Source organism: Sebastes umbrosus, chromosome 18, assembly GCF_015220745.1.
Source record: "Sebastes umbrosus isolate fSebUmb1 chromosome 18, fSebUmb1.pri, whole genome shotgun sequence".
NCBI lineage: Eukaryota > Metazoa > Chordata > Actinopteri > Perciformes > Sebastidae > Sebastes > Sebastes umbrosus.
In genome coordinates, this window is record NC_051286.1 from 8188816 (window position 1) to 8205317 (window position 16502).

At 38.2% G+C, this 16502-nt stretch overlaps 2 protein-coding genes across 8 annotated transcripts in view; both read left to right on the forward strand.

Moving 5' to 3' along the window:
• Window positions 1–3636, forward strand: part of LOC119476900 (DNA (cytosine-5)-methyltransferase 3A-like) — a 47736-nt gene extending 44100 nt beyond the window's left edge. For 6 of the 7 annotated variants that reach the window (XM_037750535.1, XM_037750538.1, XM_037750537.1 and 3 more), the window contains 6 exons: window positions 26–116; window positions 309–457; window positions 623–708; window positions 790–883; window positions 1433–1551; window positions 2699–3636. In XM_037750535.1, coding sequence (XP_037606463.1) covers window positions 26–116; window positions 309–457; window positions 623–708; window positions 790–883; window positions 1433–1551; window positions 2699–2840 — 681 coding nt within the window. In that variant the 3' untranslated portion in view covers window positions 2841–3636. The remainder of the gene's footprint in view (window positions 1–25; window positions 117–308; window positions 458–622; window positions 709–789; window positions 884–1432; window positions 1552–2698) is intronic. The other variant, XM_037750533.1, reaches the window with a different exon arrangement.
• Window positions 3637–10126: 6490 nt separating this feature from the next.
• Window positions 10127–16502, forward strand: part of LOC119476905 (dihydropyrimidinase-related protein 5-like) — a 28623-nt gene continuing 22247 nt past the window's right edge. The window contains exons 1-2 of the mRNA XM_037750555.1: window positions 10127–10255; window positions 11344–11600. The gene's annotated coding sequence lies outside the window, so the exon portion shown is untranslated. The remainder of the gene's footprint in view (window positions 10256–11343; window positions 11601–16502) is intronic.

The following is a 16502-nucleotide window of genomic DNA, read 5'->3' on the forward strand; positions in this document are numbered from 1 at the left end:
TGCTGATGTTAACTTGTGCTGTTAGATCGAGGAGTGGGGACCATTTGACCTGGTGATCGGAGGAAGCCCCTGCAACGACCTCTCCATAGTCAACCCTGCAAGGAAAGGCCTTTTCGGTAAGAAGCGGTCTTTGAATCTGATGTCTGTGTTGAAAGCTGCTTCCTGTTGTGAATTCGTTTTTAATATTAAAAAAAAACTTGAAGCGAACAAATAAAATATAAATATTAAAACTATAAATGCTCAGAGGCGCTGATGATCTTCATGTGAAATGAATATATGGAGACTGAACTTTCTCTCTCCTCCCGCAGAGGGAACCGGCCGGTTGTTTTTTGAGTTTTACCGCCTGCTGCACGAGGCTCGACCAAAACCCGGCGACGAGCGTCCGTTCTACTGGCTGTTTGAGAATGTGGTCGCCATGGGAGTCAGCGACAAACGGGACATCTCCCGCTTTTTAGAGGTACAGTAGCATGAACAGGGCCACTAAACCTTTTTAGTTCATGTTAGGGCTCTTCCGTGTAAGAAAAAACATCAGGGTCATCGTATGATAATATACACAGATCTACAGTAAGACAGACAGGAAGACATTCATATAACAGGAAGTAACCCTGCTGTTCCTCCTCAGTGTAACCCGGTGATGATCGACGCCAAGGAGGTCTCTGCTGCCCACCGCGCTCGCTATTTCTGGGGAAACCTGCCAGGCATGTCCAGGTGAAACTAACACACACACACTATTGTTATGATCACTTTCAGTTTACTTGATTACAAGTCTGACTTTTTTAATTTTGAAAGTGATTTATTTCCCCCAACTTTCAGACCTCTGTCCGCCATGACGAATGACAGGCTGGATTTACAAGAGTGCCTCGAGCACGGACGTACCGCCAAGGTATCTATCCATCTCTGTGAGTGTGTGTGACGTACACGTGTGTGTGTGTGTGTGTGTCTGTGCTTATCATCATATGGTTTCTAACAAGTCTGGAAAGTAAAGAGCCAAATGTGGAAAGTATTTAATGTTACTTTCTATTTGATATAAAAACTGGAAAAAAAGTGTCAGTGGTGTCAAATACTGAACTGATACGCCTGCAGCATCTAAAAGCTAAAGTCTTCTGGGATTTAGGGAAATGAAATATTTCTCCTTTGAGCATAGATATACAGTATAATACACTGTGGAGTATATCTGCAAAAATGTACTTATTGATGTCAATTTTTACTGCATTTTCTCCCTGCTACTGTCTCACTTTTGCTCTACCAGCCAGAGGGATTTTCATTCATTTCTTTAGCAAAATACACATTTGTTAATGATTTTCTAAATCACGATGCATCGTAAAAAAGGGGGATAGCTTTAGGATTAAAAAGGGTTTGTGTGTGTGTGTGTGTCTGTCTGTGTTTGTGTTTTGTGTGTGTGTGTGTGTGTGGTTCTGGATGTTGATTCCAGTTTGAGAAGTTGCGTACGATAACGACACGCTCCAACTCTGTGAAGCAGGGGAAAGACGAGCATTTCCCCGTCTTCATGGACAACAAGGAGGACATCCTCTGGTGTACCGAGATGGAAAGGTACAGTGGTGTGTGTTTGTGTCTCTGTGTGTGTTGGGTTTGAGTCCCTCTAACTCCCATTTTAATTACGTTTGTGTTTCTGATCTGCTTTGTTTGAATGTCATTGTCGTACTTTATTATTATATTAGTGTTCTATCTCTGTGTCATTTATGAAGCAACAGATTTAGTTTTCACAATTTTCAAATCTGTACTTCTAACACATTGGTGTCCCAATTCAGACATATAAACTGTCTCTTATCTTTTTGTGCAAGATTTACAGAGTTTCCTGTCAAAACAACTTAAATAAAACATATATTAGATGCTAAAAATAAATGTGTTTACAGATGTTTTACTGATTTAGACCTAAAAAATAAAAAAAGTTTCAGTCGAATTTTGTGTCCCCATTCATCCAAGTTTGTTTTCTGCTGCAAGAAGACACTATTCATTACAGTTTACAGTTAACAAGGTGCCTTATGCAGCGAGCACAGCTTAGAAAATACTTCCACTAATAGAAAGTGAAGAGAAAAATGTTGAGAAACACAGATAAACTGCGGATTATGAGTCTCTAAGTAATGAAATAAATATCAATAAATGGTTTTCACTTTTACTTTTTAAATTCAAAGACATATTTTAAGTACTGATTTTTTAAAATCTGAAAATAATCTACATTACGCTAGATTAGGTTTTTCTGGTCAATTCAAGACATATTTGAATTGTTTTTTTATCTGATTAAATCTGAAAATACTAACAAACATTAGATTAGATTTGTCTGGTCAAAGATCGTTGTGTTATACAACTAACGGTTACATTATTATTATATTATTATTATTTCGACTAATTGATTAATCATTTGGTTTATAAAATGTCAGAAAATAGGGACGAATGCCATCATAATTTCCCATAGCCCAAAAGGATGTCTTCAAATTGCTGTTTTTTTCTCTGACCAGTAGTTCGAAACCTAAAAATATTCCAGTTTACAGTGATTAAACACATATGTGAAGCTGGAACCAGGGATTGTTTGGCATTTTTGCTTGATAAATAAACAATCAATTATTAAAATAGTTGCTGATTACCTTTCTGTCATCGGACAATTGATTTATTGACTAATTGTTTCTTTTAAATCCAGTTCAAACTGAAATAATTAAATTTTGTGTGTGTGTGTGTGCAGGGTGTTTGGTTTCCCCGTCCACTACACGGACGTGTCCAACATGAGTCGTCTGGCCAGGCAAAGGCTGCTGGGACGTTCCTGGAGCGTCCCCGTCATCAGGCACCTCTTCGCCCCGCTCAAGGAGTACTTCGCCTGCAACTAGTCACGCACCAACTCTCTCTCACACACACACACATACATAAATACATAAACAGTACCTAATGACAGACACACAGCTAGTACATGAAGGTTGGCTGACACAGGATGACACAGATGACCGGGCATACACACATATACACACACACACACTGTAAAGGACTGCTTCCCTAGATCCCGTGTAGACCACTGGCTGACCTTAGTCCCCTGGTGCTACCTTGCTGATCTCCACACACACACACACACACACACACATACTGGAGCAGGGTTTCTGTACTGTCTTCACACACAAACTTCCTGTCCGACCTTGAAACTGGTGTCTTCTGGCTTTACTGTGTCATAGCAGCAGCTGGAGTTCAAACCTCCAGGGGGCGCAAAAAACTGACAAAGATGCCCCGGCTTTCTGTTTCTAACATCTCTCTTGAGTACATCGACACACACAGTGAACCCCTCTGAACCGAAACACTTAACTTAACTGTATTCATGTATAGTGACGATGCTGCTGGTGCATCGCAGTGCAATGAACACAAATATACAAACACACACAATCACACACACCAGTTAACGCTCGTGGTGCTGGTCAGAGTCCAAATGGTGCCACTTTAATACAACACTTTTAAAGTTTATGGTGCTCTCGGAGACTGAATGGTCTCTGGTTGTTTCAGTCACTACAGTTTTGTGTCCCTAACTTAGTGAAACCAAATGCTCAAAAGCAGGTGGAGGCAACACCAGACAAGAGAGGTGAAGTTAGTGAGAACGTGCAAAGGAGCGTCCAGAAGAAAAATAAAGCAAGGCAACTATAATCAGTTAGATTCATATGAAGCTTATTTCAACATAAATCAGATTGTAATTTGTTCTGTTTTCTTGGTGGTAAAGCTGCTCTGGAGTTACAAATAATTAAGAGATTAAAACAAAAGTTTGTGTGGCAAAATAACACCAAAAATAAGGTCTTCTTCTTCCCCTTGAGGAAGACCATTTTCATCTTAAATGTTGTCAGTATTGATCGCAAAAGAGTGCTGTAGGAATGAGTCCTAACACCCAGAAATGAGTCAGCATTTTAGCACTTCCGGTTCCCTCGTCTGGAAGTCAATGGGTTTTTAGTTAGATGCCTGAAATAAGCTCTGTTGGTAACACAAGCTGAAGAGATTTTATTGTTTTGTTCAACGACATAAAATATGTCAGTAAATATTCCACTCGTAAATGTTGAAGCTTTTATGTATCTTAAAAAAGGTGGTTGCTAACAAGTGGCTAAATGAGACTACAAAACGTCATCACACTGAACACTAGTCCGCCTTTATCTTAGTGTTGGTGACATTGAAGTCATGCTAGATTTTTACTTCTGCCGATTGCATTCACGCTTCAAAAATCATAAAAGTGGTGTTCATTTGTGAAGATTATTTTGCTGAACAAAATGTGTATGTATCATAAACGTTTCAAAAAATGGAAAAAATCCTATTGGCTTTTTGTGAAGGGAACCAGGGCGATGCTAACTTCCTTGTTGGCCCACACAAATTCATCATCCCTGCAGCACCCTATATGAAACACTGAAATAAAAGTGAATTTTGGGGGGATGACACAACAGTTTGAGGTTATTTTTTCACATTTGTTGCTCTGTATTGTTTACAGAATCCCGGTTAGCTTCAACTAAAGAAGTCGCTAGTCTTCCTGGAAATCTAGACGGATCAACAGTTAACAACAACAAAATAAATCAACATTAACAAGAGGAATATAAAATACAATAATGTATTAAGAAATAGCCTAGAACAAGACTAATTTGGTACAAAAACGACAGAATAAGAGGCGGGTGATATTTATTTGCATGTTCCTTCAAGAAAATATGTTTTTAAGTAACATGAGGGCCAAGATTATAATGTAAAGCCTTATAACTGTCTACATCTTCAGTGTTTGGAGCGCCCTCCAGTGGACAGAGACACCAGTATAAAGGGAGCACATAATAACAAGGACACACTCATGATGGGGTAAAACAATCCTTTGTGTTAGCAGTCACTGGATTAGAAAAATAAAGTCAGCTTTTGTACTTAATACCTACTAACTACCACCATTAATTTACCTTTTAAAAATGTATTATTTCTTGGTGGTTTTAGGCAGTGATTGTACATTAAGGTTAGCTTGTGCTTTGGTGGATATGCTGTGATATTCTGCACACTTGTAGCATTTTAACAATGAGTTTATTCCCTCATGTTTAGTATCTGCTGGTTTGCAATACTTGCTCAATAACGTGTAAACGTGTTGTTGTATTGCATTGGTTACTGTTAACTGTTGCTCAAATTACTGTGATGTTCATCTTGATGGTGCAAAAATTGGAATAATACTGTAAGTCACTTCACTAGTATCACTAGTAATTATGTCACTTTCCTGATAGAGACTGTAGACAGAAGTTACTCGGGCCTTTTAGTTGGATGTTACAGTTAATGTCCGCATAAAGTTAGTCCCAGTAATAATACTGTACCAAACCTTGGCCTGCTTAATGCGATCACTTCATTAAGTTGGCAGTGAATATTTTATTATGTTGATGTATTGGAGGGAAGTTTCTGTTCAGATAGTCTGTCGACAAAGTCCAGAAAAATAGTTATACTGTGAAATGACGATAATAATAATAATAAGGGAGTCTTTCTATGTAGCTCGGTTTGTTTTTACCCATCATGAGAGTGGCTTTTATTTTGTGTGACACATCATGCAGCATCTCTATAACTACCGGTATCTGGGTGAGGCAGCCAGCAAATATTGTGACCTTTAAGATCATGAATACCTGCCAACATCATTTAATTTTTAGTTTGCTCGATATTTAATTGATTTGAGATGTGACTTCATTTTATATAAGATTTATTTATTGTTCGGGGCATAGTCAAATACACACATATACAGTATATACTAAACCATAAATATATTTTTTATCACACTGATATTACACAGCTTGAAGTCTGTTGTCTGGATTTTGTCCCAAAATCTTTGATTGCTAGACGTTTTTTTTTTTATGTTGTTATTTCATTTTGAAAACTTCCTCCTCTCCCTTAAAAGACACTTGTTTAAAATCACTAGATGTTTTAAAACAATCAGACTTCTACTTTGTCAAAATGAGAGTGTTTCATGTCCCTTAAAAGGTTCACTCTAAAATAGGGCTGCAACTAACAATTATTTTCATCGTTGATTAATCTTTTGATTATTTCTTGATTAATTGATTCGTTGTTTGGTCTATAAAACGGTGAAAAATGTCAATCAGTGTTTCCCAAAGCCCAAGACGACGTCCTCAAATGTCTTGTTTTGTCCACAACTCAAAGATATTCAGTTTACTGTCATAGAGGAGTAAAGAAACTAGAAAAGATATTCACATTTAAGAAGCTGGAATCAGAGAATTTAAACTTTCTTTTTCTTAAAAAATAACTCAAACCGATTATTTGATCATCAAAGTAGTTGGCGATTAATTTAATAATTCAATTAATCTAAAACGCAATCAATCTTCGGCTCCATCAATTAAAGTTTGAATTCACCCAGTGAGATTATTACTGCCTCCAGAGCAGCGTTCAGTGTTGTGCTCACAGCAGCATTTAAAGCAAAGGGAAATCAGTGTGGGATTAAACCTTGTAGTTACTATTCAGCTTCTCTTGTCTTGCGAGTGTTGCCCTTTTTCGTCTGGTGAAAACCAGCCACAGTCCACCAGCTCTTGCAATTATCGTTACTACTTTGCTTAATAGGGATCCAAAATGTTCTCCGGTTATCGCAGCGACGTCCACTGAAACTAGAGGCAGACTTTTACTCTGAAGACACTATGCTGGTTTTCTACTTCCTACTGTACGACTGAAACAGATAGCCCTGTGTAAATAACTGATACTTCCTTCATAGCACACACCTGTTTCTGGGTATTTTCTCTGCCTTTTCCCCCCAATGCATGCTGGGATAAACTCCTTGAATGGGAATAAGCAAGTAAAGAAAATGTTGTTGACGTCCCTATAGATGATAATGTGTGCCAGTTTATTTCTAGTTGCAGTGTATGTGAATGAGCTGACAGGAAGTAAACATGGACCCAAGCTGTTGCCTAGCAACGCAGTCCCGTTGAAACGTTCTATATTCTGATGTCTTATTTACACAGGGCCGTCTTTAGAGAAAACATCTCTTTCAGTCTGGTGCTTTTGGTCCTCAGGTGGCCATATTTTTTCCCAGGAAGCCTTCCGATCCTCTGACCTTCCTCAGATACCAGCTGACAACTGGACACATGCAGTCTATGCCGACACACACACACAAACACACACACACACGTGCACAAACAGTTACAAAAAAAACAACAATAAACCAGCAGGTTCAAAGATCTTTCCATCATGTTTACTCTCCGTTTATACAACCAACCTTCAGGTGCTTTTTAAAACTCTTTTTTACAGTGCAGGTTCCACACACACACACACACATGCACACATTTGCTGGAAACACAGTGTTCACGCTTTCTATGAACTCCTTTCGCTACAAAATACACACACACATGCATACACACTGTGTTTTTGCCGGCCGCTTGTTGCCATCAGGCTTCCCACTGGCGCCGCCGGGTGTGACATCATCACCCGGCGTCGCTTGGTGCTCCCAAAACCCCAACCCACCCACCCGCCCACTCCCCGACCCCCAGGTGCTGCATGTCAGTCAGTCAGTGTAATCTCCGATTCCATGTTAGATTAGGGAGTAATGATAATAATAATCATGGTAATAATAATTACAATAATAATCTGTTATTGTGTGTGTGTACTGTTCCAGGTTGGTGCTCAGTTCAGTTCAGTCTCAGCCTAGAGGGGAGAGAGAGAGAGGCTCGAGAAAGCATATATTACAGTTAGTATAGTGACTTGTTCTATTGTACCCGAGGATGCCGGAAGAAATTGTAAAACCGATGAGCTAAAGGACACTCTCAAACAAGAGCCAGTTGAAATAACACTGAACGTAGTGTTGTAGAAGAGGTGGACGAGGAAGGGAAACTATCAATATCATCGATCAATAAATACACAGAAATCTGGACTAATAGGATCTGGGTGAGAGATTTCTCCTTCAAGGGAAAATTAATAACAATTTCCCCACATTGAAGCAAAATCCAAGTCTGACACACACAATTAAGTTTACATTCTCTGATTTCTTCTGAAATACTGAACAGTTTTACCTCTAACGATTATTTTCTGTATCGATGAATCCCGTGGTTCTCAACCTTTTTGATTCGCAACCCCCCCACAATATTCAGGTTGGCGTTCGCGCCCCCCCAGTTTTTTTAGTTTGAACATTTAGCACCTAGGCGTTGTCAAATGTGCTCCAGGCGCTGTGGATCTTTAAATAAATAACAATCTTTACTGTCCACAAATGAGGATATTTGCCTTCCGTAACTTTTTCTCTCCCCCCTGACCCGCCAGAAACCCCGTGTCCGAAACTCACGAACACACTCAATACATCTTTTCTGAGGAAAATGATATCACTGGACAGACAGACCAGACAATGTAATGTAAAAAATATTCCCCAGTCTAAAATATGTCATTTTTATTTTAAATATATTATTCATGTTTTCTCCACAACCATCTGGCGACCCCCAGGTTGAGAAGGATTAATCTACCGATAATTTTCTCGGTTAATCATTAGTCTAAAAAGCCAAATGAAATAGTGAAAAATACGGATCTCAAGTTCCCGGAGCTGAATGTTAGATCTTCAAACGCCTTGTTTTGTTCCACCAACAGTTGAAAACCCAAATATATTCAGTTTACTATCATAGAAGACATCTGAGAGGGCGAGAGCAGAACTTGGAACTCATTTAGTGTCATTTCAACATGTTTCTGTTTGAGAGTGCAGTCGGACAACGCGAGAAGGAGTGGAGTAGATATTTTCAAACGATGGGTGACACGGTGATGATGTTTCTGTTCGCCTACCAACAACAGCTTATAGGCTGAGTGATGCGCTGTTTTCAACACTGATACAAACACATAAACACACTGTTTTTAACACACACAAGATGCAGAGATACATACACAACACAAACACAATGCTGTGGCGCATGCAGACACTCATCTCATGGACTAAAGGAAAGATGAGCTTTTAGGAAAAAAGGAGGACCTGTTGGTGTTTCAAAAGGTGCTAAAATTTTATCTGAAAATAAGAAAAATATATTGTTAGGAGTATAAATCAAGTTTGTCTTTACAATGACTGTATTTAAGTTTGTCGTAGTAATGAAAAGGCACTATTATTATTTTACTCTTGTATGAATATGAACTAATTAAAAAGGCATTTTAACTTTGTACTTGAACAATGTAAGAAATGAACCGTGAATAAAAAAAAAAGGACTGTTTCTTGTGATTTAGTCTAAAGGCTCAGTGTTATCTACCTTAATGTCAGTTAAGGGTCAATGTTTTGTTTTCACTTTTAACAGCTTATTGTCATTCAGTTTCCTCTGACAAAGATTGAAATCAACACAATAACACTCAGCATTTTCTATTGCAAGCGACAGTTTGTCGCCTTGTGAGAGTTTGTTGAGGACAGCAGGAGCTGGAGTACTGCGCCACTCAGTTGGGTACTCAGTTGGCAGCAATCTGCAACCACATCACTAGATGCCGCTAAAATGCTACACACAGTACCTATAATAACTGAAATAAAACATTAATAATTTGATTTAGAGGTCAAAATTGTTACACCCCTAATGTTAGTCTGTTGCTAAATGTGTATGGCCCTTTTATTGTCAATAGATTTTGTTAGTTTAGCACATGGGTCAGCAACCTTTACTATCAAAAGAGCCATTCTAGGCAAAAAAAAAAAAAAAAAAGATCTGTCTGGAGCCACAAAACATTTGAGCATTGTGATGAAGGTAACACAGTTTATAGTCTAAGTATATAGTATATAAGTCTAATGCAGTGAGGGCCAAAGAGCAAATGTACTACGGAGTATTATGGCCACATTGAGGGAAAACAAATCTGAGATTTCGAGAATAAAGTCACAATATTACGTGAAAAAGTAGTAATGTTACGAGAATAAAGTCATAACTTTACGAGAAAAAAAGTCGTAATATGACGAGAATAAAGTCAGAACTTTACGAGCAAAAAAAGACGTAATATGACGAGAATAAAGTCAGAACTTTACGAGCAAAAAAGAAAATAACACGTGAAATGACTGTATAATATTATGACTTTATTCTCGAAATCTCAGATTTATTTTTTTCCCCTAAAGGTGGCCCTTATACTCCGTCATACCATAGACCTACAACAATGATCAATAAAAATGAAAATGTAAAAAAAGTTATTCATTTCCACTATTTTTTTTTAATAAATCCACAGGGAGCCACTGGAGAGGGGCTAAAGAGCCACATGTGGCTCCGGAGCCGCAGGTTGCTGACCCCTGGTATAGCAGGAGAGTTTGGCCTTGCAAAAGTTCTCCCAAAACAGACTTCAAAACATCCAAGTAAGTAAACTGCAAGTACATGTATATGCAATTTTGTTAATAGTCTGTTTATTGTCAATACTGTATATACTGCTCCTATTTTATACTTCCTTCTATTTAAATGGTTCATATTTTGTTACACTTTGTTTAGCTCTTTTTTTACTGTGTTAGCTGATTCATCTTGTTTTTTGCACTATCCCCTTTGCTGCTGTACACTGCAAAATTGCACAAGTGGAAAATGATATTGCACAGTGAGAATGAATGAATGAATGAATTTCCACCTGAAAATATCAGGTTATTGTCAGTGTTTTGGTGTGTAAGTGGTCTACTGGGAGCAGTGCTGGTTGTGGAGTCTGACAGCTGCAGGAAGTACGTGATGAGTTTATAATCCAACTAATTTTGAAACATGCAATACATAATGTGACTTTCTATTGCTTATAGTCTTTAATTAGGGCCCTATTGAAACTGTAAGGATTATTCTTTTTCATGCAAATGAACCACCTTTTTGACGACCTTAAAGGTCCCATATTATACAAAAGTGAGATTTTCATGTTTGTATGTATTATAAAGCAGGCTTAAGTCCTATATAAATACTGTGAAATTATACTGAAACAGTATTTATATAGGACTTAAGCCTGCTTTATAATAAAAAAAACATGAAAATCTCACTTTTTTATTATAAAGAAGGCTTAAGTCCTATATAAATAATGTGAAATTATACTGAAACAGTATTTATAAAGGACTTAAGCTTGCTTTATAATAAAAAAAACATGAAAATCTCACTTTTTTATTATAAAGAAGGCTTAAGTCCTATATAAATAATGTGAAATTATACTGAAACAGTATTTATAAAGGACTTAAGCCTGCTTTATAATAAAAAAAAACATGAAAATCTCACTTTTTTATTATAAAGCATGCTTAAATCCTTTATAAATACTGTGAAAGTATCGAAACACTCAATCCACAGGGAAATACACACAGCCCGTTTTCAGAAAACTCTGCATTTGAAACAAGCTGTCAGGATTTCTGCCCATTCGCGATGTCATGAATATACAATATAGGAATATCTTATCTTATCTTATCTTATCTAACTGTATTATTTCCGACAGCACTTGAAGGCATCATGAGAACTCTGGAGGCAGGAGGAGACACGCCCTCCTGCCTTCCTCTACACACATCTCGTCTCCTATTGGTCGGTTGTCCTCGCTGCTCGGATCCTGATTGGCTGTTGCCTCCGCACTGTGTCGGCACTGAAGCATCTGCGGCTCGCGCTGTGCCAGCTGTCCTCGCGCACTCGGCCAGTGCTGGGCAACGCTTAGAAGCTCCAGCTGAGGAGGAGGAGATCTGAGACTCTGGAAGAAAAACGGTAAGAAAACACTAAAAATACATAAAAACATGAAGATGTAAGGATTTATTTTACTAAATATAGTAGTGGTTGACTAGAATAGAAGGAATTAATCGGCATTATTCTTATTTAGACCTTTAAAATGATTGATTATGTCGACTAACTACCTAACGTTAATAACCTTTAATTTTCCAACTTGGTGCATCAACGTTAGCTTAATATCAAGAGATTTTCTTGTGTTTTTATATCTTATTTTACATTTTCAGTCACCCGAATGATGTATTTTCTCATTTACATTTGAATGGGGGTTAATTAATGTGAGCCTTTTTCTGTATTTGATGCTATTTTAAGTGATTAAAGCCAAATCCAGAGAAAAATGAATGAAGATTGGTGGTGTGTTGGTAAGCTAGCATCGTGTGCTTTTGCTGTCTGTGTGTGTGTGTGTGTGTGTGTGTGTGTGTGTGTGTGTGTGTGTGTGTGTGTGTTTGTCTGTCTGTGTGTGTCTGTGTGTGTGTGTGTTTGGACGTGCCATCAGTGCAATAAGGCTGTGTGCAATATGTGTTTGTGAGTCTGTGTGTGTGTGTGTCTGTGTGTGTGTGTGTGTTTGGACGTGCCATCAGTGCAATAAGGCTGTGTGCAATATGTGTTTGTGAGTCTGTGTGTGTGTCTGTGTGTGTGTGTGTGTTTGGACGTGCCATCAGTGCAATAAGGCTGTGTGCAATATGTGTGTGTGTGTGTGTGTGTGTGTGTGTTGGGCGTTATGTAAGTCTGATATTCGTTTATATGGCTTTTTTCACTGTTCTACCAAATATATTGAGTCACAGTGATGATGATGATGATGAGGATGATGATGAGGAGGAGGGTCTGTAGTCGTCATGCATACAAACGAGCCTGTTGGTGTATATGCTTGAGAATGTGAACTGAACAGGTGATTTGATCTCCTATTTTATCTCCTTTGTATGGAGGGTGTGTTTTCTGCATGCAGACCTGCTCCTCTTTATTGAAGCCTTCACATCATTTGGTTTTAAGGATCCTCGAGGGTGCTTTAGGGGGCTCCAGGGGTCCTCAGTGCAGCACAATGAATCAGCATCCTAATTAGATGACGTAACCTGTTATGCCAAACGTTAGGGTTGCATATGCAACATCTTTTCTGTCTGTAAGTGTTAAAATGACTATGCATGCACGTCACAAATTTGCAGCAAAACAAATCCTCACATTTGAGAGGATGTAATAGTAATGGTTGCGTGGGTTTTCCTCCGGCTGCTTCAGCTTCCTCCCACAGTCCCAAAGACATGCAGCTTAGGCGACTGTAATTGTGGCTATAAATTGTCGGCAGACCGTGTAAATGGTGTCTGTCTATGTGTGATAGATGGGCGTTGTACACCACCTCTGGTCCCTGCACTGCAATCCTGCAAATAATAAGAGGTCAGGACATTTGGTAAATGACTTATACAATCAGTTAATGTCTATTTTCTGTCTATTGTCTAATCAGTAAATCAAGTAATTGTCTTAGTAATATTCCAATCCTATATCTGTTACTCTGATCAGTGGTTGAAGAAGTACTTTGATCCGTTACTTAAGTAAAAGTAGAAATACCAAAGTCCAAAAGTACTCCATTGTTGCTGCATTAAAAGGTTTACACTTCAATTGTAAATCCATGTTAATTTTGAAGATTTTTTTTACCAAGTTTCTGGTGTATGAATAAATAGCAATTCAGTAAATTGATATAAATGTATTTATTTGCTACATTTTGTTTTACAAAGTGAGAAAAGCAATGTTTAAGTCAAACCTGATGTAGTAGAATGATCCCAGTCACTTCCACACAGTGAGGCATACAGCTTGTTAATGAAACCTAAGCCTAGGTAAAAAGGCAGTAAAAAAGTTAGTAGTGCAAAGTACAAAAAAATATACCAGATATAAAAATACAAGGAGATGAAGAAAACTGTTAAAACTGAATATAGTGCAGGGTAACAACTGTGATACAGGACTATTAAAAAGTGAATATAGTGCAAAAAGTGATATAGTGCTGAATAATAAAATATAGAAGATATACAGTAGAGACCAGGGGATTAAGAAATGTCAAATATGGAATATAATGTGGGATAAGAACTGAGGTAGAGAGTTTTTTGTTTGACCATTCTGAAGGCAAAAGTGTTTATAGATTGGGATGATGAACAAAACATTCTGGGGTCATGTAAAACCAAAAGGGGGTCATCATCTGAGGAGCAGAAATGTGCTTCATAGATAATAATCTATTTGTTCTGAAGTTGATATTTGGCTTTGTGATTTGGTGTATGGCACAAGAGAAAAGGTCAAAGGTCAGACAGAAGTTCTTCTTCGATAACTTCTTCAGTTTGCCTGAGACAGAGGAGAGTGAAGGGTAAGAAGAGACAAAAATGTATTAATAAAAAGATGACAGACCCGCCTGTCTTTCACAAAAATCTGAAATTACAGAGTGATAGAAGAGTGGATGTAGAGAGAGAGAGAGACGCCCCTAATCCTCTGAGTGATGGCCTAGTTAGTTATGCGACCGCTGTTGTTATTGTCTGTTTATGTGTGTGTGATTCACTAATGGCTTATTCATCCATGAACCTCCAGTAGCACCCACAACTCTTTAAACCTCCTCATCCTGTCTGTGTGTGTGTGATGTCTATTCTTATCTCCGATTGGTTGTGAAGTTGCCTGATGCACGTTTGTTCTGGATTTTTAAATAGCTCCACACACATACACACTGGCTCACACATATGCAAGGTAATGACACACACAACAGTGTACACCGTCACTCCCCGTGGCGTTTACTCTCCAGATCTAGCAGGAGTCAGCAGCTGTCTCCTCCTTTCTTCTCACTTACAACATGCATCAACACACACACACATACATGTACATGCCACACATGAAGCCTGCACATACTCAGAACAGACATCTGAGGATGTCAGCAGCCACTATGTCACGTTTACACTCTCGCTAAACATGCAAGCTTTTTCTGAAAATAGATTTAACTTTTAATCATCACAAGATGGAGGTTTTAATCTTTATCCTGCTTTTCATTTTGTTTCTGACTGCAGCTCTGCCTCTGCTAATACGATTTAAACATGCTTATATTAATCCATTTCTGTTTGTTTTAATTTAGTTTTCAGATTAATTTATATAGTTTTTAAGGTGCTCTTGCCTCTCTATAGTTTTTACTTTATTATGGACTACTTTTGGATATATGAGCAAAGGCATTTTTAAGGATGTTGAAGGAAGCAAATCAATTGAAGCTCAAAATGTGAATTTGAAAAGATTTATAAAAGAAAACGCACATTTTGAGCTTCAATTATATATGCAATTTGGACAATTTACGGTAAGCAACACCAAATGAAAATGATCTTTAATTTAGGGCTGTCAAAGTTAACGCGATAATAACGCATTAACGCAAATTTGTTTTAACAACACAACATTGTTATAACGCAATCGATCTTTTGGAGGTTGTAGTGGGTGCAGTTTTAAAGCTACACTGAAGAATCCATTGGTACCATGTCATACTAGCTTGTCATGAAGAAGGTTAAATAACGCTCCAAACTTGCACTAAATTTTGATGAGAAAAAAACTGAAAACTCTTGACCTCGGACCTCAAGATATGTGAATGAAAATGGGTTCTACGGGTACCCACGAGTCTCCCCTTTTACAGACATGCCCACTTTATGAGAATCACATACAGTTTGGGGCAAGTCATAGTTAAGTCAGCACACTGACACACTGACAGCTGTTGTTGCCGATGTTACGATTTCAGCTACTTTAATTCTATTTAGGGCTGTCAATCGATTAAAATAGTTAATCACAATTAATCGCAAATTAATCACACATTTTTGTATCTGTTCAAAATGTACCTTGAAAGAAGATGTGTCAGGTATTTAATACCCTTATCAACATGGGAGTGGACAAATATGCTGCTTTATGCAAATGTATGTATTTATTTATTATTGGACATCAATTAACAACACAAAACAAGGACAAATATTGTCCAGAAACCCTCACAGGTACTGCATTTAGAAAAAAAAATATGCTCAAATTATAAATGGCAAACTCAACAACAGCTGTCAGTATGCACATATCTTGAGGTCAGACGTCACGGGACCCCTTTAAAAATGGCCATGACAGTTTTTCCTTGCCAAAATTTTGCGCAACTTTGGAGCGTTATTTAGCCTCCTTCGCCACAATCTAGTATGACATAGTTGGTACCAATGGATTCCTTAGGTTTATGATGCCTCTGAGGTTGATTGCGTTAATGCATTAAAGAAATTAGTGGCGTTAAAACAAATTTGCGTTAATGCGTTATTATCGCGTTAACTTTGACAGCCCTAGGTCATTTTAATGACAGTAACACTACAGAAATAGTTTGATTCCTCAGTAAAATAGTTCATACCTTAAAGACCAGTGTTCTGGTTTTGCATACGGTAGGATGCTGTGAAGTGTCTTTGTGTGTCTGGTATGACCATGTCGTCATGAAAACACGTGTGATGATGTGACTTTGGGAGTCTGGACTAAGTCTGCCAGCTGCTCCTCATTCATTATTAATTAACACCCCCATTAAAAAAACTGTCTGCATGGAGAGAAATCAGGGTGTGTCTCGCTGTGTGTGTGTGGCAGCTGGTCACAGGGTGAGTGAGAAATGCTGCCTGGTGTGTCACTGTTTGTCTGTGTGTCTCTCTCTGGCTGTCTGTCGTATCTGCTATGACACAGCAGAAAGTGAACACACACACATACACACTGTAGACCTGCACTTGATGAAGTCTAAAATAGATCTGTGCTTTTCAGCATGGTGGTTTGAGTTTGAATCTTTGGATACCGTTAGTTGAGGCCACGCAAACACTACGGACACAAAGTCAGTCAGAAATCTACTTGCCCAAAGTCAATTTCTACTTGCCCCTATACAAATTGTTT